Raw genomic sequence first — 23634 nt, 5'->3', positions numbered from 1 at the left:
TTAAGATATTCATACTTAAATGTTTAATATGCCTAAAAAAGATACATATTTCATGGTAAATGAAAGTGTTTAAACAATAATGCCTTGATTTCAAAATGCTTGGCTATATCAAAACATTTTTCAATGGGATTTATTTATTATTTTTAATTTTTAATCATTCTTGAAGAGTATGCAATTTTTTCACCGGATAGTTATTTTTTAAGGTTGAAACACTAAAAAAACTAGAAAGTAAAAAGTAACTACATGTTTGAATAACCGCGCATCCACTGGGTTTGATAACCACACATTTGAATAACCGCTCACCCACTGGGTTTGATAACAACACGTTTGAATAACCGCGCACCCACTGGGTTTGATAACCACACATTTGAATAACCGTGCACCCACTGGGTTTGATAACCACATGTTTGAATAACCGCACACCCACTAGGTTTGATAACCACACATTTGAATAACCGTGCACCCACTGGGTTTGATAACTACATGTTTGAATAACCGCGCACCCACTGGGTTTGATAACCACACGTTTGAATAACCGTGCACCCACTGGGTTTGATAACCACATGTTTGAATAACCGCGCACCCACTGCGTTTGATAACCACACATTTGAATAACCGTGCACCCACTGGGTTTGATGACCACATGTTTGAATAACCGCACACCCACTAGGTTTGATAACCACAAGTTTGAATAACCGTGCACCCACTGGGTTTGATAACCACATGTTTGAATAACCGCACACCCACTAGGTTTGATAACCACACATTTGAATAACCGTGCACCCACTGGGTTTGATAACTACATGTTTGAATAACCGCGCACCCACTGGGTTTGATAACCACACGTTTGAATAACCGTGCACCCACTGGGTTTGATAACCACATGTTTGAATAACCGCGCACCCACTGGGTTTGATAACCACACATTTGAATAACCGTGCACCCACTGGGTTTGATGACCACATGTTTGAATAACCGCACACCCACTAGGTTTGATAACCACAAGTTTGAATAACCGCGCACCCACTGGGTTTGAACGTCTAATGAAAACTAATGTCTAAACGATTAATGAGGTAAAACGATGCATAGAGGAACGATTTATTTTTGCAAATTTTGTATGAAAATAATTCAGGCCTGGAAGAAGTAAAAGACACATGTAGGAAACGATCAATGGAGATTTCACTATAGTAAAGAATGTAAGATAGCCAATCACCGAAGAGGCTTCACTGTAATAATCCAGCTTCTCTATATAAGGAGTGTTGAAGAAGTAAATGTGGCTGGATGGTGAGGAGGTAAACATTGCCTTTTTAGAAGTAAGGAACTGGAGGGAGACAGCAGGAGACTGGTAGGACTGGAGGCTTTTCTAGAGGCAGTCAGGATTAACTAACGATTGTTATGTAACACCTATGATGACAGATCTTGTGTGTATTCAGGGGACATCTCTAGTTTGGCATTACGGAAATACTAAATGGTTTTGGCAATCAAATCATTAGTTACAGTAATTTGCCATATCATTAGACCCCGAGCAAAGAAATAAGTGTTTTATATAAAGGCAGTTCAATGATGTTTGAACTAGACCTTTATTATCTATGATTTTGTGGTTTATTTTTACTGGAGAGTTTTTTAATGGGAATTAGTTACATACTTGCAACACCACGACGTAAGTCATTTGTTGTCGTTTTTCTGACAAGTGTTTTTGTTTGAACATGTATTACCTAAAAACTTGTGTGAACGGTCCGAAACGTGGTTTTCATCAACAATATCTTAAATTTTGATGTTTTCGTATTATTTTGTATAGGTACCAATAGCCGATTTCAAATTGAATAAATATATTTATTTTACAAAAATTATAAAATTTTGGTGTGGAACCACTCTGACCTTTCGCCGAAGAAAGTTGGACAAATATCGGGACTTCTGAAGGCTGCTGGCCTATCTAAATATGAGATTAAAGGCAGTTGGCATCTTGAGAAGTTCTATGAAGAATATAAAGTAAAAAATGGACTCTGGAGTCAATTTAAAAATAAGAAGAAAGGGTTCTCGTGGAAGGCGTCGAATTAAAAACCCAGGGTGACCTGTTTGTTTACTTACTAAAAACATAACTGATGAAGGGACGACAGTTTTCCAGTGAACACTGTGAGACATTGAATTGGGATTCGTCGCTAGGAAACTGGTCCGAAAGCCAAAATTTACTCCGAAAATGATTAAGAGGCGTCATGTATGGGCTCTAAACACAAAAATTTCACTGTTGAGGATTGTAAAAAGGTAATACATAGTGCTGTCAAACAATCCCACTTTAATGCTTATTTGGCTAAGGACTAATGGGAAAAATTTTCAAAACTTTGCTTGGGTCTAATGATATGACCAGGTATCGTACATAGATTCAATATACAGAGGTTTGGAAGAATACTAAGGGGAATTCAAGTAGGATTAGACATTAAAAAATGATTACATACTTCTTTATAATATCACCTGCAAAGACATCCAGCAGAGTTATTTAGCTTTTGCATAAAAATATCAATTACATATTTTTGAATCTACATATTAATAATATATGAGATACATACATATTTGTGTTATACACAATTACATTATAAACTAAGATTTACCTGATCCCTTATGAACGAGATTGACAAAACAAACACAAAAATACATTTAAATATGAAATATATAAAAATGTTTAAACTTCCAATGCACAAATTATAAAAATATCATATTAAATATATGAACAAGTGTACAGAATGCTTTTAGTTTAGAAATGTATTGCTTTTATTGAAGGCTCAGTTACTAATGAAAAAATAATACAGCCAGCTTTTCATCAAATTTCTTAATATTGGAGGAAAAAAATAACTTTTTTTCGGTATGTTACCAGTTTTTAATCAAGTTCTATAACAATTTTTTGAAGAGTCATTGATAAAAAGATTCACTGGGACAGCTCAGCTGGGGAGAACATATAGCAAACACGTTCTGCCCAAAAAGAAGTTACAAATCTTCATAATAAGCTGCTTGTAGGAAAAAAGTGTTGGGAGACTAACACTGCGTTCTTAGCCTAAAAACCTGGAGTGAGACAGCAGGAGTGGATGGTTACATTAATTAAACTTCACAATGCTGGTCTTTTCAACGCCATTTCCTGTTACGAGGCAAGCTTTGACACGATATATGTGTTTTAGTGAAAAAAATCACATACTTTGTCACCAGTTTGTTAGCCCACCCTAGATTCTTTATTGTTGTGTTGTAATTGTTTGCAAAAATAATTAAGAAAAATGCCAAATTTTGTTTAGAAATCTTTCAAAATATAGTGAGTACTTTTAAGGATTTAAAATAAATTTTAATTATTTGTTTATTTATAATATGGTAACACGGAAAACAAACAAAAATTAAAGTTGGTCAATTTTTTTCACAAACAATCAATCAGACCAATGTGGACATTTCGGGTGGGCTGGGTTACTTTGAAGTGATTTTAAAATTTCTCTTAAGCTTTTAAAATCTATTGTTGTTTAAGTATTTCAATACTTATTTAGTTTTGTTATATCAAACACAGATTTTTTTACAAAAAGTTTTAAGTAAAAGTCTTAAGTGAATGGAGAGATAAAGCAGTTTTGAAGTTTCTTTTAGCTGAAAATACGTTTTTACAATGTGAAGTTGCTAAAAAATACAATATTGTTCCCCGACGTTCAGTCGGGCCATTGAAAAAAAAATGTGGCCAGGGACTGTAAGCGAATGGGTATAGCTGGCTATGGATCAAATATGCTTCAGCCGCGTAGATTAGATTAAGCATATTCTCAACCGAATAATTTTTCTGATATTGAGTGATATTGACAGGTTCGAGATGGTACTAAACAAAATATTACTTTATTGTGCAATACTTCAAATATGCATGAGATTATATGTGATTATTTCCACAAGCTATAAGAGTGCAAGTGATGTAAGTTAAGGTAGTAAGCGAATTGCATAGTGAGGTTTCTCAACGTGAAAGCCCTCAAAATCCAAGAAAATCCATGGTTGGAAGAGATGGGTCGGGGCTGGTTGGCGTAGAGTGCCGACAGCAGGGCCTCATGTCAGTGTGCCTCCCGCATGAGTTTGGAGCACACCTTCACCAGGTGCGCCTTGGCGTGTTCATCGGGCAGAAGGATGATCTTGCCCGTGGTGCCCGAGCTGAAGAGGCCTGCCTTCTTCCCGTTGGCTGCGGGAACAAAAACCCCCTTGTCCACGGCCGTGGGAGCACTGGGCAAATCTTGCCAAGTGTACGCCCATACAATCTGCAATACCAACATTCATAAATTATGTACAATTTGCCATTTTAGATTTGCTGCAAAAATGGCGTGTTCATTTATGTCTGTGAATATCGCAATATATAAGCCAACCAACGTCGGTAGCAGCCGTCTTACCTGCCAGTAGCGTTAACTAGATCATAATTACTCAGCGGTTGCAGCCCCCTAATAGTAATACAGTAGAACCCCGTTAATTCGAACCCCGATAATTCGAAAAAACGCGTAATTCGAAATTTTCGCCAAAAAAATTTCCGCAGAAAAATTTTTTCATACAAAAATTTTTTTAATTCGAAATTCGTTAATTCGTAATTCGAAATTTATTTTTGTCCGCGCACGAAAATTTGTTCGTGTAATTCGAAAAAATTTGATTTTTGCGAAAATAAATCATAATATTTCGTAAATCTGAATCTAAAAGTCAGCCGTGGCGGTAAAACGCCGAAAAATGTATTTTTACGTGGTTATACATCGTCCTAATTAGTATTATTATCTTGTAAATCTGAATCGATTTACACTGGAATGTCATACTTTTTCAAATTTATTTCGAATATCCGAGTTTGAAGGGCCGAGAAAATACGTTTTACGCGGAAACATGTCGTAGTTTTACGAGTTTACACCAAATATCTGAATTTAAAGGGTCGGCTGCGACGAAACTCGGCCGCGAAATTTCGATTTACGCGTAAATGTATCGTATATTTACGAATTTATTTCGAATATTTGAATTTAAATAGCCCGCTGCGACGGAAATCGGCCGCGAAATCTCGGTTTACGCGTAAATATATCGTATTTTTACGAATTTATTTCGAATATCTGAATTTTAAAGGACCCGCCGCGACGGAAATCGGACGCGAAATTTCAATTTACGCGGAAATATATCGTATTTTTACTAACTTTACTTCAAATATCCGAGTTAAAAAATACGGCGCGACGGAAATCGGCCGAAAAAATTCGATTCACGCCGAAATATGACATATTTTTACGAATTGACATCAAATATCTGAATTTAAAGGGTCGGCCGCGACAGAAATCGGCCGCGCATTTTCGATTTACACGGAAATATATCGTATTATTGCGAATTTATTTCGAATATCTGAATTTAAAGAGCCGGCCGCGACGGAATATGGCCGCGAATTCTCGTTTTACGCGGAAATATGTCGTATTTTTACCAATTTAAATGCGGATATTTGAAATAAAGGGCCGGCCGCGGCGGAAAATTACCGCGAAATCTAGATTTACGCGGAAATATATCGTATTTTTACGAATATCTCAATTTAAAGGGTAGGCCGCGACCGAAATCGGCAGCGAAATCTCGATTTTCGCGTAAATATATAGCATTTCTACGAATTTATTGCGAATATCTGAATTTAAAGGGCCCGCCGCTACGGTAATCGGCCGCGAAAATAAAGAAATAATTGGTATTAATACGAATTTACAACTAAAATTCCACCTGGATTTGAAGAGGCGGCCGAGAAAATCGATTTTCGGCGTTTTTTTTTTTTTTTTTCTTCATAAAATTTCGAATTACGTGGGAATTCGTTAATTCGAAATTTGATTTTTGATGTCCGGTGGATTTCGAATTAACGAGGTTCTACTGTAGTAGTAGTAGTTACAGTAGTAGTAATAATAGTAGTAGTTTTAAGTAGGATAAGTAGTAATAGTAGTAGTAGTAATAGTATGAGTAGTAGTAATAGTAGTAGTAGTTAGTAGTAGTATAGTAGAAGAAATAATATAGTAGTTAGTAGTAAAAAAAAATTTATTGAAAAGCGCTGTTCTCTCGGAAACTAAACATCAATCATGGTTACAGTTTAACATGCTTAACTTTGCAGGTGGCCAAAAGAGGAACTAGATAAGATTCAACCATTTTGTTATTCATAGATTTTTTGTATCGTAAATATCTACAGTGGTGACCCCCTGACTGCAAAATTAAAGTGTGTCGATCTATACAAGTTTCTTGCCTAGGTTGGGTGAATTCACAGGCATACTTTACATGGAAAAAATAATAAAACAATGATAATTACCTGCCACCCACCAAATACAGTGTTCCTCTCGAGATACGCAAGTCTCTTGTCTGTGCACACCACCACCTCCTTGAGGGTCACAATCCACACGTGGTAGATGTAAACATCGGTGGCTACATATTTACCCTAAAACACAATCAAAATAAGTAACACAACCAACATATCATCCACGAAGAAACAACACAGCGTAAGCGACATACAGTTTAAAAATTACTTTTATGTGAAATTCAATAGAGAAGCGAATTCCGCCACGTCTGTTCATAATATTATAACATATACCATATCACTCAAAGCGGCAAATAAGCAATACCAGACAGCCGACATCAGTTATAATTTAAATGAAATACCGCCTATCTCCAATACTCCCGCCACAAAATAGTTTCGACGTACCATCGAAAGTTCTCGAAATTAGATTTTTGTGTTTGCACGGTATTGTTTTTCTTCAACGATATATAGCCGTTAAAAGAAAATAATTTTAGTAGTTCTTCCTAAAATTACAAACACTTTCGTCAATCAAACTGAGCGACAGTTAAGCTGAAAATAATTTTCTCTTAGGACGGGTCACAAAATTTGAACAATTCATCAAATTTCAAATTCTGTGAAAGTTTTGTGATCATTTTAGCGTGGGTCGGTAGTTTCGCTCTATGTTTCTTGGTGAAAGCATTTTTAGTAAACATATTATAACATTATACATATTTATATAAGTTACTTAAGGTGGGTTGTTTCAAAAATTTCAAAGTTGATTTTCATTTTCTGTGAAGGTTCTATTCAAGTTCTGTCGTGATATCAGTTTTGTGAAGCAACTGGCAAATAATTATATAATAATAAAACCTGAATAGAACCTTCACAAACCTTGCAAATCAACTTTGAAATTTGATGAATTGTTCAAATTCCGTGAAACAACACATCCTTAGTTACTATAGTTAAAAGGTTTAAAATATACCTTATCCAAATCCCTGAGCAGCTTATATCCTTCTGCCTTATGTTTAGAATAGGGACGAACTAAGCCATCTGCTTCCAGCCATCTCGGGGGACGCATTCTGATCACTTCTACATTCAACTCAGTCGCCCTGTAGAAAAAATCAACATCAGCACACCAATACATATTTTTTTAAACCATAGAAAAGCAACTCGCAGCAAAACGAGACAAAAAAATTGGATCTATGCTAGAAAAAAGATCATACAGCACTAACATGAACTATGAACTCCAGAAACTAATACATAATAGAGTATGAAAACATTCAATGATTCTGCAGGTCCAAAGACTGCGAAGGTCTGGTTATGTGAAAAGTATACCAGATCACAGGATACCAAAAATAACCCAGTGAAGCAATCCAGAGTAGCGATGAGCCATATTGGTACGACTCCCGGTAAACAGTACCACGGCCCAACTGAACAGTGACTCTTTTTTATCAGGAGATATTTTAGCACCATTTTTTATTTTATGTGAATCCGCACAAGAGTCCCAACTGCTCCCAGCCGTCTGGAGCCAGTGAGACTATGGCATTCCCTATTGGGGTATGTTGTGAGGCTAAAGGATTTTTTTTTTTTATTTCAGTACTTTTTATGTTTATTTTGTGATTTTTTAGTGTTTTTATTGTGATGATGTAGGTACTTTCAATTGTATTTATCAAGCATTTTTTTCATGCAAGTAATTTTTTAATTATAATATATATAATTGAATTTAATGCAGAATAAATAGGTTTTTCAAAATACTAACGATTCACAGGTCGCCGGGAAGGAAATGGGACGTAGTGCCGTGATGATTAGCCTAGTAAGATTAATGTAACGATTGGTACATAATGCTACCAGAAGAGTGACATACCTTTTAACGGCGTCAAGAGATCCAGAGGCAAAGTCCACTACACCGGCAGTGGGTCGGGCCACCAATCCCACGGCCCCCTTGCCCAGCCCCTTGAAGAAGCCCATGGCCCCCTCCTCGCGGGCCCCACTGATGGGTTTGGTGAACACTCCTGACACTCCATCCACCACACCCTGAAATACATGACTTACTGTACATACAATAATTTATTTATTTATTTATTTATTTATTTATTTAAACGCCCATTGGGCTTTTACATACATTGTTATTAGTGTTATTACATTAACTATGTGACATTGAAAAGTTTACGTACATATATAAATAAATATAAATAAAATAGTTATTATATCTGTAGTACATAAATGTTTTACAAATAATACAGAATACCATTATGGAGAACAGTTTTTTTTTTCTTTTTTTACTTACTTAGAAAAATAAATGGATTGAAATTAATCAGCATTTATAGGGACTTAAAATCATATTCGAATTGTTATTTAAATTACAATATTAATTTGTAAAGTTAAAACATATATATTAAAGTTAAAAAGTCATAAAAGAAAAGAGTGAAAAAACAGAAGCTAAAAAATGGGTTTTTTACTATGGAGTGGAGAAGTCATACATTTCAGCAAAGTGTTTATGTAGATTTCGTTTGAGCACTGCTACGGAATCTCTAAATATATCAACAACATTACCAAATTTATTACCAAAATTTTGTATTCGATTTAACGATATGTGCGCATGATAATTAGATTTGAAATTGTTACAGAAAAAGGTGGAATTTTGTAATAATGAATACATCATGACAACACTACAGTACAGTACTTTAGTACATATTAATAGCAATAGTCACAGAAGCAGATTCAGAGGGGACCTGTCTCACTGGACATTTGGATGTTGGAACTATAACATCCTCAATTGGGGTATGTCGTGAGGCTGAAGGGAGCGGGAGGGGGAAGAAGAAGGTTGGGACTAACCCGACTATTCAGATCTGATCACTAAACATGGCTATTGCATTCTGAATGGTCCTCTTCCGCCAGAGAGGAACATAAACCAAATTAACAAACTATATACAGTAGAACCTCGTTAATTCGAAATCCACGGGACATCAAAAATCAAATTTCGAATTAACGAATTCCCACGTAATTCGAAATTTTATGAAAAAAAAAACAAAAAAAATACGCCGAAAATCGATTTTCTCGGCCGCCTCTTCAAATATATTTGTATTTTTGGAGTAAATTCGTATTAAAACCAATTATTTCTTTATATTTGCGGCCGATTACCGTAGAGGCCTACCCTTTAAATTGAGATATTCGTAAAAATACGATATATTTCCGCGTAAATTGAAATTTCGCGTCCGATTTCCATTGCGGCGGGCTCCTTAAAATTCAGATATTCGAAATAAATTCGTAAAAAAAACGATATATTTAGGCGTAAATCGAGATTTCGCGGCCGAGTTTCGTCACGGCCGACCCTTTGAATTCAGATATTTGGTGTAAACTCCTAAAACTACGACATATATCGGCGTAAAACGTATTTTCTCGGCTTTTCAAACTCGGATATTTGAAATAAATTTGAAAAAATACGAAATTCCAGTGTAAATCGATTCAGATTTCCAAATTAATGATACTAATTAGGACGATGTATAACCACGTAAAAATACATTTTTCAGCGTTTTAATGCCACGGCTGACTTGTAGATTCAGATTTACGAAATATTATGATTTATTTTCGCAAAAATCAAATTTTTTCGAATTACACCAACAAATTTTCGTGCGCGGACAAAAATAAATTTCGAATTACGAATTAACGAATTTCGAATTAAAAATCATTTTGTATGAAAAAAATTTTCCGCGGAAATTTTTTTGGCGAAAATTTCGAATTACGCGTTTTTTCGAATTATCGGGGTTCGAATTAACGGGGTTCTACTGTAATACTTATTCACTTCGGTTATCTGGGACACCATTCCATTTGATTGGGACAAATTCCCATCTCAAGTGAGAGGGGAACAACACACTACGGGAGTTCAGAGTTCATTCAGCAGTAATTCAGTAGTTCATTCGGCTGTTCGCCGTCTGCCGAAATTTGTCAGCGTAAAGTTTTTCAGTTCTCAGTACACTGACGTAATTTTTTGGGTTACTGTTTCATATGTAATTGTTTGTTCATGTTTTTATTCACTTATATCTACCTACATTTGATTATTTAATTTATCTTATTCATATACTCATAGTTAGCACATAATTATTTATTGTGATAAATTAACATTTTTATCAAATATTTTGTAATGTTTAAAAACACATTTGAGAGAACTCGATGAAATGTAATACATATAGGTACATATAAATAAAGCTCTGTAAATATATATGAACACACCGGCGGACGGATATTTCTACCTTTTACGCCGGTCCTACTTGAATGGCGGAAAAGGCTGTCCGATAATTATATACAAATATTTAATATCAATCTCTTTGTTCCCAACTGTATGTATATGCATGTATTTAAAAATATAAACCAAGTTTTCTCCATCTTCAAATTCTTGTCTTTTGTGTGGAAGAATATTTTATCAAAAGGAAACTATATTTAAACCCGCAGAACGCGTAATATATCCTTACACTTACCGCACCTTTTTTGTAATGATTTGTGCAAAAATTAAAAAAAACTGTAAACTAATAAAATATATGCATTTTTTACAAATAAATGTAATAAATTACCCAACACTGACTTTAACTTCAGTTTTCGGACTCATATTACAATATTCAGACAATAATTTTATGGTTGGGGTGTTGTGAGTACTACGAAATTTTTAAAAATTAAAATATATGTATTATTTTCAAAGATTTAAAACAAAATTAATTTTCTCTAAGGGGACCCTTGTTTTCACCCGCATGAAGGGTATTAATATTTTTTTTATATACCTTAAACTTTGCTTATTTGGGACAATAGGCCTGATGTGTCCCAAGTAAGCGGAATGGACTGTATAAGTTTTGCCTTAGTTTACCTGCACCGAGGTGTTGTGAACACATTTTTGAATTGCGACTTGCACATGCCAACAGACAGCAGCAATGCCAAGAAGGTACAACTAAATATATACTTGTTTGTAGCAACTCACCATAAGCAATCCTTTTCCACTGCGCGCTATGCCTTCCTGCAAGTTAGCCGGTGGCTTGCTGATGTTGTCACGTCTCTTACGCTGGTATTCAGAGTCTAGCGATAGAGCCGCCAATCCTACAATTGAAGAGGGACGATTACATAAAGATAATCCGTTAAATATAATTACATTAGTGTAAAGAATGTAAGCAAAATAAGCTTAAGTAAAATGAGTTGTAGTTTACCGTGCCCCATGGCTCCAGTGATACGAGATACAGCTCCAGCGGCACCGCCCACAGCATGACCAAAGAGAGAGCGCACCCCTAACATCAATCCTTCGGCAAACTCTCCCGGGCCTTGGATAGCACCCTATTGAAAATAACAAAACCATATCAGCAATTGAGGTGATCGATAGTTAGGTAGGACGATTAGTTAACTCATAGATTAGAAAGTTACTTCCTTCTCAAGACAAGTTGTGCTTAGTGAAAAGGTCATCACCATGAATCACAGGGTTCATAGATATTGTATTCAAGATTCCAATGGACGATCATATTGATCAACAATCAATATGATCGCAAGACATATTAGTTTATTCCTTTCAACCTGTCAAATATCGTCGATGAATAAACAATACCGCCCAAATGCCTAATTGAGCAAGAGGAACAAAAAAAATTTTGAGGAGCATCAACTTTCCGTGGAACGTCAAAAGTATTTTGTGACGGGAGAATTTGAGATGGGCGGTATTTCATTCAAAATATAACCAATGTCGATTATCTGGAATTACTGTGTGCGATATCTAATGGTAGTACTATTAACTAAGGCGAAAATCGGATTGGAAAATCATTAAAAAAAGTGATTTTTAGACTGTATGTCGCTTAGTATTGTGTCTTCGTCGACGATATGCTTATTTCTGTCTGTGATTTCTATATTAACCCACAGTTCCATCAAATAAACCACGCCCTTTGTGCACATGGCAAGAGATGCTTGTGGTCTAGCCATAACAAGTTATTTATATCTCATATAATACCTGGAAAGGTTCGTAGAACAGATCCTCAACCCCCTTGGTCAGCCCGATGACCAGCCCATAGGGGTTTCCGATAACATCGAGCCCTAGCACCAGCACGTAGAGCTGCTTCAAGGCCTGACCCGTGTAGTGGCTGGTGGCCGTGGCGATCAGCTCCTTCTGTGACATAAACTCATAGGTCCTCTCGTAATAGGCCAACCTGAAATATACAATTGTAGCATAAACTGACTGAATTTATGTCCCAAGACTTTCCCTGGACTACGCAATCTTCTCATGCATTTAATGGATAAAAATTGTTACATGTTAATAATATAGTATAATAGATCATTTTTTACAAACCACGAGAGATAAACCGACAAATATAGAAAAAATATTTTTTTATTTTTTATTTTTTTTTATATATACAATAATATTATTATTGGGTTTATAAAAACAGTTTATTTTTAAACAAGTTCTGCTGTGTAATTATTATTACGCGTGACAGCTGTTTCGCCCTCTGAAGGCATTATCAAACTGTGGGTAGCCCACTTACAGACGATACATTTATATTATTTCTAGGTAGGTATTTTAATTTCAATTACTGATTTCTTAATATTGAAATTAAAATACCTACCTAGAAATAATATAAATGTATCGTCTGTAAGTGGGCTACCCACAGTTTGATAGTGCCTTCAGAGGGCGAAACAGCTGTCACGCGTAATAATAATTACACAGCAGAACTTGTTTAAAAATAAACTGTTTTTATAAACCCAATAATAATATTATTGTATATATAAAAAAAATAAAATGGAGTTCTACAAATTAAACTTAATAACAATAAAAAATAAAAAATAAAAAAAATTTATTAACATTACCGGGTTACGAATAACCTGACAATATTGAAAATCTCTTACTACCACCACAGTAAGCGGAAAATGTTGCTTAGCCAACTGACGAATTGAACACACAACGCCTCGGTGGGACCCAAACGCGATGTCAACTCAGTCACCGACCAGTCAAATATACATTATTTCCCACTTTTTACGCAAGTCTTTCTGATAAACGCTTCATTTATGAGAAATGCAGTATAACATTTTTTTATTTTTCTTGCATAGTTGTGCCTCAGAATATAGGCAGTCGATTTTGCTGTAGGTACAGTATTTTTTTCTGCAGTCTGTAGAAATCACTGTAGATTTTAATTTGAAAACATAACCTACTTGAAAATGACATCGTTCATATCCGTGAGCGTGACCCCGAGACCTTGCAGCAGGGTCCCTACAAAGGTGGGCAGCTGCTGGGCCCCTCCCAGCGAGAAGGACACGTGCACCTTCAGCGGGGAGAGGTGGAGCAGGTCATAGAAGTGCTTTTGGTCGGAGGCCGTGTATTCTGCCACCACGGACTCCAGAGGTCTGCCAGCCGCCTCCATGTCCAGGGCAAACATCTCCGCCTGCAAACATATCAACGAGACTATGTTAAATCTAGTCACCAACACCCAATGGCAAACTTATACACAGTATCAGGAAACTCGTAGTACAAATGGGAAACCGGTGTAGAGAATTTTTTTTTTCGATATGGGCATTTTGAATTTTTTTTCTTAACTTTTTTCCATTTTTTTCTGCAACTAACGGGTTAAAAACTTTTGGAGCCGAATCTATGTTTTTATATTTTAAAAGACATTAAACAGCTGATGTTAACACCCCAGTGACCGATTTTTTCAAATTTGACCTAAAAAATTGCAACTTCTAACTCGATTTACTCGAAAACGAAAGCTCAAATCAAAAAAGTTATATTTTGTATTTCTTATCGATGCCTGGAATCCATTATGAGAGAGAGCTTGCTCTTTCGCCCTTTTTATTTACGTTTCACGTGTTTATTCCCTATATTTGCCCTTTTTCTCGACTTGCCATATTTCTCTCTCTACTGGCAACACTGTAGTGTAGCATTTCAGGTCATATGATGTTTTTGTTTATATGACGCTGTTTTTTCACACCTTACGTTCGTTTCGTGTTTGCACTTTGCTTGAAAACCAACTTTAAGTGAAAAAATGATAGTTTATTTCCTACCAGGGGCATATAACTCCGCTCTGGCCTTGAAACCCATTGAAACCGACACGTCCAATTCTATTTTCTTATAGAAAAAAACATTGTGGGTCTCAGATCTCATTGGCTTAGAGTTTGACATCTCGCTCGAGGCCACGCGGGACATGACACAGTTATTTAATGCCAGGAAATGCTCGTATTTTGTGTCTAAAATATAACTTGTTAAAGTACATTGTGATAAAAATATAAAGCTAGTGTAGTTTTAGCGAGTTACAAACATATATTCAACTTTACCTAAATGTACAGGTCTAAAAGTAGTTGTGACGAAATAATCTCAAAATATATGTTAAACACGCATAATGAAGAAACTGTAGCAAATAATTTTGTTGAATATTTTACGGGCAGTGTTAGCTCTATGATACACAAATGTAATTATATAGCTTCGACCGACAGAAGTTCAACATAGTGTGTACCTACCAAGAGCTACCTGGGAAGAAATTAATATCATTGTTAGCAAACTAAACAATTCAAAGTCACCAGGGATTGACAACATTCGAATGTTTGACATTAAGAAATATATTCATATTTTAGGGCCTGTTATAACTCATTTTATCAATATAATTTTAAAACAAGCAGTGATTCCAAATGAACTTAAAAGTAGTATCATTAGACCGATTTACAAAGGCGGCAAACATACAGATGTACAAAATTATAGGCCAATTAGCATTTTGCCAGCCCTAGAAAAAATACTTGAAAAATACATTTCTACAAAACTTAACAAATATTTAGAATCCTTCTCCTTGCTAGATCCCAACCAGTGTGGTTTTCAAAAGAAAAAAAGTACGGAAATGTTGCTTCAGGAATTTACAAATCACGTAAATCATGAATTAAATTTAAAAAAACATGTGTTGGTTTTATTCATAGATAACTCGAAGGCGTTTGATACCATTGATAAAAATAAACTTTTAGAAACAATGGATGCAATAGGAATACAAGGAAAGCTACTAGTTTTGTTAAAAAAATTATTATGGGATCGACAAATAACAGTAAAAATACTAAAAAAAATTTAGCAAAAGAAAATATATTTCAACAGGTGTTGCACAGGGGTCAATTTTAGGGCTAACCCTGTATATTATATACGTCTCAATTATGAGTAAATTGTTTTCTTTCGTTAAACATTTTGTGTACGCAGACGATACGGCACTCGTAATATCACACGACGATTTGATTACTGTAATGAACCTTATGCATCTTGATTTTATTGCTCTCCTAAAATGGTCTCATGACGCGGGTCTCATAATAAATGCCTAAAAAACTAAAATTATGCACATAAGATCACCACACGCCAGATACAATTTAATCCCTTCGTTATATACACATACTTTTGACTGCTTACACAGAAATGTTGCACAGCCCTCTTCATATGAAACCATTGATTTTGTCAAAAATTATGTATATTTGGGTGTTACTATTGACTGCCACATGAAATGGGATGTACACATTACTAATGTTTGTAAACGTCTACGGTCTATTGTGGGTAGAATTTATAAAATAAAATATTTTGTGCCTATAAGTACTTTAATTAATCTACCTATCTCTGGCTGAATCCACAATGTGTTATGGAATCACTTCTTGGGGACATTCTTGTAAAACTAATGCAAGTTATATCCAAACATTACAAAACTCCCTTACAAAAATTTTAATCCATAAATATACCAATGCACACAGAAGCGACACTAAATTAATATACAAGTCTCTGAATGTTTTACCTGTCAGAGGATTATTGTTTTATAATATTGTAAGTCAACATCTTATATTGTCTGATTCCTTGTATAGGGAAAGAGTTTCACAATACAAGATTCACCCAAAATGAAGGATTGGTGGTCCCGAAATGTACCAATACGGTGAAAGAACCCTAAACTTTACTGTACCCAGAATATTTAATAAACTACCAATGACAATTAAAAATATAAACGTTTTTACAGCCAAAGTCAAATATAATCTAAGGAAATGGCTATTAGATACTGAGGATTTATATTGATGCACTACTGAAGACCTTGTTTTCCTAATTGGAATTCACATTCTAGGGAAATGGAAAATCGTTATAAATTTGTATTACCTTATATATATTAAAACCATGGAAGTACTTGATTGATTATATTCATTTGTTCATATTAAATTCATATGTGCTTGTTTTGTTATATGAGGCTTATACAACTTCTTATATATTTATATTTATACAATTCTGTAATGTAACCAACTTATCATTTATTGTTCATTTATCATCAACATTATACAGTAGAACCCCGTTAATTCGAACCCTGATAATTCTAAAAAACGCGTAATTCGAAATTTTCGCCAAAAAAATATCCACAGAAAAAAATTTTCATACAAAATGGTTTTTTAATTCGAAATTCGTTAATTCGTAATTCGAAATTTATTTTTGTCCGCACACAAAAATTTGTCTGTGTAATTCGAAAAACTTCAATTTTTTGAAAATAAATCATAAAATTTCGTAAATCTGAATCTAAAAGACAGCCATAACGGCAAAATGCCAAAAAGTGTATTTTTACGTGGTTATACATCGTCCTAATTAGTATTATAATTTTGTAAATCGGAATCGATTTACACTGGAATGTCGAATTTTTTCCAATTTATTCCTAATATCCGAGTTTGAAGGGCCGAGAAAATTCGTTTTATGCGGAAATATGCCGTAGTTTTATGAATTTATACCAAATATCTGAATTCAAAGGGACGGCTGCGACGGAATTCGAACGCTAAATTTCAATTTACGCGGAAATACGACATATTTTTAGGAATATACTTCAAATATCTGAATTTAAAAGGCCGGCCGCGACGAATATCTGCCGAGAGAATTCGATTTACGCGGAAATATATCGTATTATTACGAATTTATTATAAATATCTGAATTTAGAGGTTCGGCCGCTACCGAAATCAGCCGCGAAATTTCGGTTTACGCATAGATATATCGTATTTTTCGAATATCCGAGTTTAAAGGACTGGCCGCGACGTTAATCGGCCGCGAAAATTTGATTTACGCGGAAATGTGTGGTATTTTTATGAATTTGCTTAGAATAACAGAACTTGAAGGGCCGATCGCGACGGAAATTGGCTGCAAAAATTCGATTTCGGGAATAATTGGTATTAATACGAATTTACTCCAAAGATACCACCCGAATTTAAAGGGGCGGCCGAGGAACTCGAACTCGGAACTTTCAGCATTTTTTTTTTTTTTTTGGTCCATAAAATTTCGAATTACGTGGGAATTCGTTAATTCGAAATTTGATTTTTGATGTCTGCTGGATTTCGAATTAACGAGGTTCTACTGTACATACCTAAATACTGTTTACCATTGTACCATGTTATTGCAAAAATGTTGTCATTATGTACCTGCTGACAAACTACATAAGTAGTTTAGCAGGTTTGAATGTTAATAAATAAAAAAATAAAAATAAATAAATAAAAAAATCAAAATAGTGATTTGGCATTAATCTTCGCCTTAAATGAATCCGTGAATTTGTTTCAGGTATTATTCAGGTATAGATATAAAGATAAAACTTTAAAAAAAAAAACAATTTACCACCATCATATTAATAACTATAAAAGTATGTTATCTCAAAATTGTGTTGTGATGATTTTGCCTGAAGGAGGATAATATTACATAGCTGTAAGAGTACCCACTTACAAGAGTGGAATTTTAATAAAAAAAAAGGGTAGAAAAGATAACAATCATAAGTTTTGGTAAAAATGTGGCTCTTGATAAAATCTGACATTCTGCAAGATTCGTTGTACACAACAAAATGATTTGACAATATTTGGGACGGGATTTGACTCACGGCAGCGCTCTCCGATATCTCCTCTGCTGGAAACATGCCCAGGATGGCGTTGATGAGGCCCATGTCTATCTTGACGTGGAACTCCTGCACCAGTAACTTGTAGTACTTGTACTGCTTCACATTGGTGTGCTCCATGAGACGCTGCACAATGCACAACTCCACAAACGGCTTCATGGCTGAAATGGTATCATTTACTTAATAACATATGTGTAATGTTTGGTGAGGCATAGACATAACTTTGTAAACTTTGTGCAGGGGGATACACTCAATGTTTCATTTGCTGCCATAAGACATGTATGTATTACCTTGATGCGAGGCCACACTGCGCGGGGGCGGTACAGGCGCCAGCACCACTGGGAAGGTGGGTGCTGGCAGCTGTTGGTCAGCCTGCAGGCGATGCAGCCGCGCGTGCAGCTGGGAGCGGTGACTGCCCGCGCCGTACTGCGCCCACAGGCCGGGCTGCATGGTGCGCCGGATGAAGCGCTTGTTGGGACGGAGCATCTTCATGGACTCAAAGTCAACCTGAATTAAATAACAGTTAATTAGTGATGACCGAATTTGGCAAGAATATTTCAAAAATGTATTGAATATAGCGGAAGTCGCCAGCATCGAGTTTACACAGAGTTTTCTGAAATCTGACTTAGAACGGGTTGTTTCAGAGAATGTGAACAATTCTTTAAATTTCAAAGTTAATTTTCACATTCTGTGAAGGTTCTATCCAATTTATGTTATTATTTCAGTTTTGTGAAACAACTGGCCAATAGTGATATAATACCAGAACTTTGATATAACCTTCATGGAACTTGAAAATCAACTTAGAAATTTAATGAATTGTTCAAAATCTGTGAAACAACCTGACCTTAGACAGTGACCTTCCTCTTATTTTGAAGGTCAAGTTTTTTAAATTTCCGCCCCCCTGCCGGCCCCCAAAGTCAAGCTTCTTTATATAAATATATATTTGTTAGAAGACTAAATCGACCCTAACAACACCCTCTACAAAATTATTCATTTACCATAATATTACTATGGAAAAAATTTAAGCTACATTTTTTTCTCATTATCGTATGATAAGTTGTATAACTATAGATAATAGAATAGGAAAATATGGCATGAAAGCGTGCAAACTGTCACTGAGCTATAACCAAACTGTTAAACTATCAAAGTAGCGTAGTGAATTAAAGTTATCCATTTGGTGTGTAGGTAGAAACAAAGGCGGGGTGTTACTGTGCATAAATGCAATTTTGCAGGAGTGGGTGAACAATGTTGGCGATACTTTTGTGAGCGCGGTTTCATGCTAATAATGTTCATGGCCCATTTAAAATCAATAATTGAAATCAGAACACCTTGAAAATCTGCATAACATACACCAACACCCTAGTTTATAACATTATAACAGTATTCTAGTGACGTTCATCAAATACGTTTAAATTAAGACTCACAATTCAATTCAAATCAACATTTTTTCATTCATCATTTTCCCAACAGAAAACAAATAATTATTAAATTTAATTATGTTTTTATCCATACAGTACACCTTTGGACAAGCAATCATTTCTTTAAATTGATTTACCTGTACATCTGTGATTTAATTTTCATGAAAAATGTAATAATGCCACAAAAAGGGCAGCGCATACCTGTTATCCTTTATAAGAGGAAGTTGTTGCTTGGATTGGTTTGTAGTGACTAGCGATGGTGTACACTAGTCTCTGACTCGATCACCAAAAATTCACACAACCAAGAGCCTTATAAATTAAATAGAAAGGAGATTTAAGTAGATACCTCTGTCTTAGTATCGATGAGCACCCTCCCGGGAACAGTCTTCCCGGCCACCTCACACTCCGCCAGGAACCTCTGATAGGCGTCCTCCACCATGGCTGTCTCCGTGATGCTGAGCGCCTTGTAGCGCTTGTTCACGTGCTTGCCCACCTCCCAAATCACACCAGAACTACAAACATATACATCACATCAATAAAATATATAAAAAATATCACTAAAAAAACACTGAAAATACACATAATAGGACTTGGTCATGATTGTTTATCCTTCTGGATCATTTCCCTCTAAAAAATAATTATCAAAGTAAACAAATGGCTTCATTTCATACATTTGGATACAGTAAAAATATTAAACTAACAAAAAGGTGAGAATTGACATGACTAGAAAACACAGACATAGGAATTAATAGACGAGAAGATAAAGGCGAGGGGTAAAATCAACTGTTGAAGAACGAAGGGAGTGAAGATGACTGTGATTCGTCAATAAATCAATCTGACAGTAAATAGGCATCTCGCATTATAATATCACCATTTACTTCTTAAAAGTAAAATCTGCTTTGAATGAATAGACATTTTTACATGGGAGCGCAAATTACTCGCCACGTTATGAACAAATTTGCGAAGTCCAAATTCGGCAAAGTAAGGCAGCTTCTATATTCAGAGTCGTAGTTAGTTTCAGAGTATTTAGTTAAGACACTTTTATAAATGTTCATAATTTACTTCCCAGCAACCAACCAGCTTTGTGTTTCGCGTCCAGACGTTTCTCGATGTGATAGTAACAACTGATTCATATTATACGATGTGAATATGCTTAAAATAAAATAAAATAATGCTTATATATGGAATGTAATACGACAATTGGGTTTATTCTCTTTTTTCGCATCTATTTTTACCAGTTTTCATAGTACAAGTAAACATTTTGCCGTGTTATTTCGTAAAATGAACCGATGATGCCTCGACCATAGTTCGCACAAGAATGATGACGTCACGTTTTCAAATATCACTTGAGGCCGTACGCGTGCCCAGCCGGCTCAATGGAACCGGTATGGGGAGTGGGGATAATACGCTTTTAATCACTTAGGGCAGGTCTACTAATATTCATATGTCTATGCTAGAAAACTAATTTCTTGTGATTTTAAGCCTGCAAAATATGGGCATTAATGCGAAACCGACAGGGCATGCACCGTCGAAATTCTGGGCACATTTAAAATGATGCAATATACTCAATTTGCAAATGCATAAAGCAATGACAACCGACAACAGATAGTAGGTGCAGTTCCTTCATTCACCCTTTGGATGCTACGCATCCCTTGTGTTCTAAAGTCAAAAATAATAGGTAACCAATGCTTATGGATGTAATACACAGAATAGCATACAAAATACGAATCGAATTGTGAATTGATTGAATTGTGAATTAGTGAATTGATTGATTGACACATTTGATAGTTTGGCTTGAATTAGTGAAGCTGAATTATTGAAACATTGGATATCCCTCAATTACCTATTTATTAAGTTTAATTTTGGATTTGTAATTGATGTTGCAGACCGTAGAAGATTTATAGGGCTAATTTGATATATGTACATAAAATTTTTGTTAGTAATTGCATCTCGTTTGTGTCTATAGATAAGATATATTTGATAGTAGGATATACCTACTTATTGTCCAGCATCCCTTCTACGAGAAGCCACCGACCGCTACCGCCAGATATGTAGCAGTAATTTGAATGTAATCTGTCTTGCAATAATTTTACTATAAAACGATGTGAACTCAATTATTAATACACATTATATTGTTTGTACTTTAAAGAAAAATAATGTGTGCACAAATACTCTTGTTGAATATAATAATAATAAAATAGTAAAAAAATATGTTTTTTAGTATTTCTACCCCGATGAAGAGAGGAATAAAAGTAAACTCATAGAGTGTATGATAGTACAGGATGTGATAATATTATATGTAATATAATATTTATATTATAAATATGGCTCGAAATGAAGTTACTGCATTTTTTTAATAATGTTATGCGTATTCAGTTTTTTAAATTTACTTTTACTTTTTTCTTGAATAATATCAAATATGTTATTTTTTTTTTTAATTCTTCGGGAAGACTATTAAAATATTTTATCCCTTTGTAAATATAATTGTTGTGTAGAAAATAGAGGAATTTGGATGTTATGATATGTTATATGATATGGTATATTGTATAGTTATAGTTATAGGTAGTTGTACGAACCTGGCTATACTGATGTACATGATCTCTTGGCGGATGTCGTTGTTCACCAACGACAGCCCGATGCCGTGCATAGACAGCGTGACCTCCGTCTTGATGGCGCCCGCCTCCCCGGCCATGTGCGCCGAGTGCGCTACGGTCACCTCGGGTGTGAACAGTAGCACTCGCTGCATGCCGTCCAGGAAAGAGGACCAGTATGCACGGGCTTCATTTCCTAACCTGAAAATACATAACTAATTGTAAATTAACAAACTAACCATCACGCCGTTTCTCCACAGGGGTAGGCAAGCAGAGACCGCCATACTACTCTGTCTAGGTACACACTTCTTGCTTCATTCACATTCATATATTGTCTCATACATTCTGTTGTTATTCTGACTCTTGACACGGCCTGACTCAAGTATTTAATAATAATAATGAATATTTTATTATCTTCATTTTATTTTAAACAGAGATAATGATATCCTCACTGGGATCTCCTGTGCGGAGGATTATATTTACATATTAAAATCTAATAGTATGAATAATATGAAGTACATAATTATAAACACATGATGTATTTTTTTTTTCTGAAAGAATTATAAATGTAATATTTAATGTTTTTTAGTACAGTTAGTCAATATACATACATATTTTCTATTTCTGATCTCCCTATGATATGTATCCAGATTTTTATTTGAGATTTAAATCTTGTAAAGTTGTTGTGATTTTTGAATGAGAGTGGGATTTTGCTGTAGAGTTTAGTGTCATAGTGTAAGAAGCTTTTTCGTTGAAATGTTGTATGTATTTGTTGTTACTTATTATTTGCTATGTTTTTAACCCTGAGATCTAGTGTTATGATTTTACCAGATACATATATGCCTCAGGGATCTCATCACATAGAATTGCAAATTGCATTTGAATAAAGCACTAATAAGAACATAGCTGTAGTAAATATGAAGAAGGTGAAGAAACCCCAATTCATGTATATCCTTAGTGGAAAGAAGGGTAAGACACCTGGGAAGACCCGCTGTGGAATCAGGAAACATTACATAACACCCGATTACAACAGAGGTGAGCTTTACTAACCTTACCGTTGCCAATAGGGGTAACCAAAATATCTGAAATTTTTGTAATTCCATTATTTTATTTTATTTTATTTCAACTATTATATTACAAAACATAAAAACATGGGCATGATAACATGTGTGCGGTATCTCAGTGACCCCTCAATGTAACACATGTCATGTCGAAGGTTAATGGAATATTTTTTTTAATATTTATGAATAACACCAAAATTCAACAATAACCCTGAGAACATAATGAAGATAAACAGAAAAAGCTGTAGGAAATATGAGGATGAAGAAACACTGATTCACCAATAGTGCCAATGTCTCGCCTCAATGGGAGAAAGGCCTTACCTCAGAAGCCACTACTATAAAATGAAACAGGTGAAACATGAGAGATAATTTTTGTCAAATATTTTTGCTTTATTGAAAAATGTACTTTATTTTAATATTATAAAATATTTGTAAACTAGTCTGTCTCGGCACAGGATTTC

The 23634-nt window shown here is 35.0% G+C and overlaps 1 protein-coding gene across 1 annotated transcript in view; it reads right to left on the bottom strand.

Moving 5' to 3' along the window:
• Nucleotides 1-2758: 2758 nt before the first annotated feature.
• Nucleotides 2759-23634, bottom strand: part of Vps13 (vacuolar protein sorting 13C) — a 115757-nt gene continuing 94881 nt past the window's right edge. Inside the window, exons 45-56 of the mRNA XM_089632438.1 lie at nucleotides 22098-22313; nucleotides 19868-20033; nucleotides 18394-18610; nucleotides 18089-18264; nucleotides 13409-13638; nucleotides 12216-12411; nucleotides 11434-11557; nucleotides 11211-11326; nucleotides 8109-8278; nucleotides 7227-7353; nucleotides 6284-6409; nucleotides 2759-4256 (exon numbers count right to left, since the gene is read on the bottom strand). Coding sequence (XP_089488564.1) covers nucleotides 4056-4256; nucleotides 6284-6409; nucleotides 7227-7353; nucleotides 8109-8278; nucleotides 11211-11326; nucleotides 11434-11557; nucleotides 12216-12411; nucleotides 13409-13638; nucleotides 18089-18264; nucleotides 18394-18610; nucleotides 19868-20033; nucleotides 22098-22313 — 2065 coding nt within the window. The 3' untranslated portion in view covers nucleotides 2759-4055. The remainder of the gene's footprint in view (nucleotides 4257-6283; nucleotides 6410-7226; nucleotides 7354-8108; nucleotides 8279-11210; nucleotides 11327-11433; nucleotides 11558-12215; nucleotides 12412-13408; nucleotides 13639-18088; nucleotides 18265-18393; nucleotides 18611-19867; nucleotides 20034-22097; nucleotides 22314-23634) is intronic.

This window comes from Hesperophylax consimilis, chromosome 6, assembly GCF_061612785.1.
Source record: "Hesperophylax consimilis isolate HC1 chromosome 6, BYU_Hcon_1.0, whole genome shotgun sequence".
In the NCBI taxonomy this organism is placed as follows: domain Eukaryota; kingdom Metazoa; phylum Arthropoda; class Insecta; order Trichoptera; family Limnephilidae; genus Hesperophylax; species Hesperophylax consimilis.
Note: the sequence above shows the minus strand (reverse complement) of the source record. Positions and strands in the feature narration are given on the sequence as shown.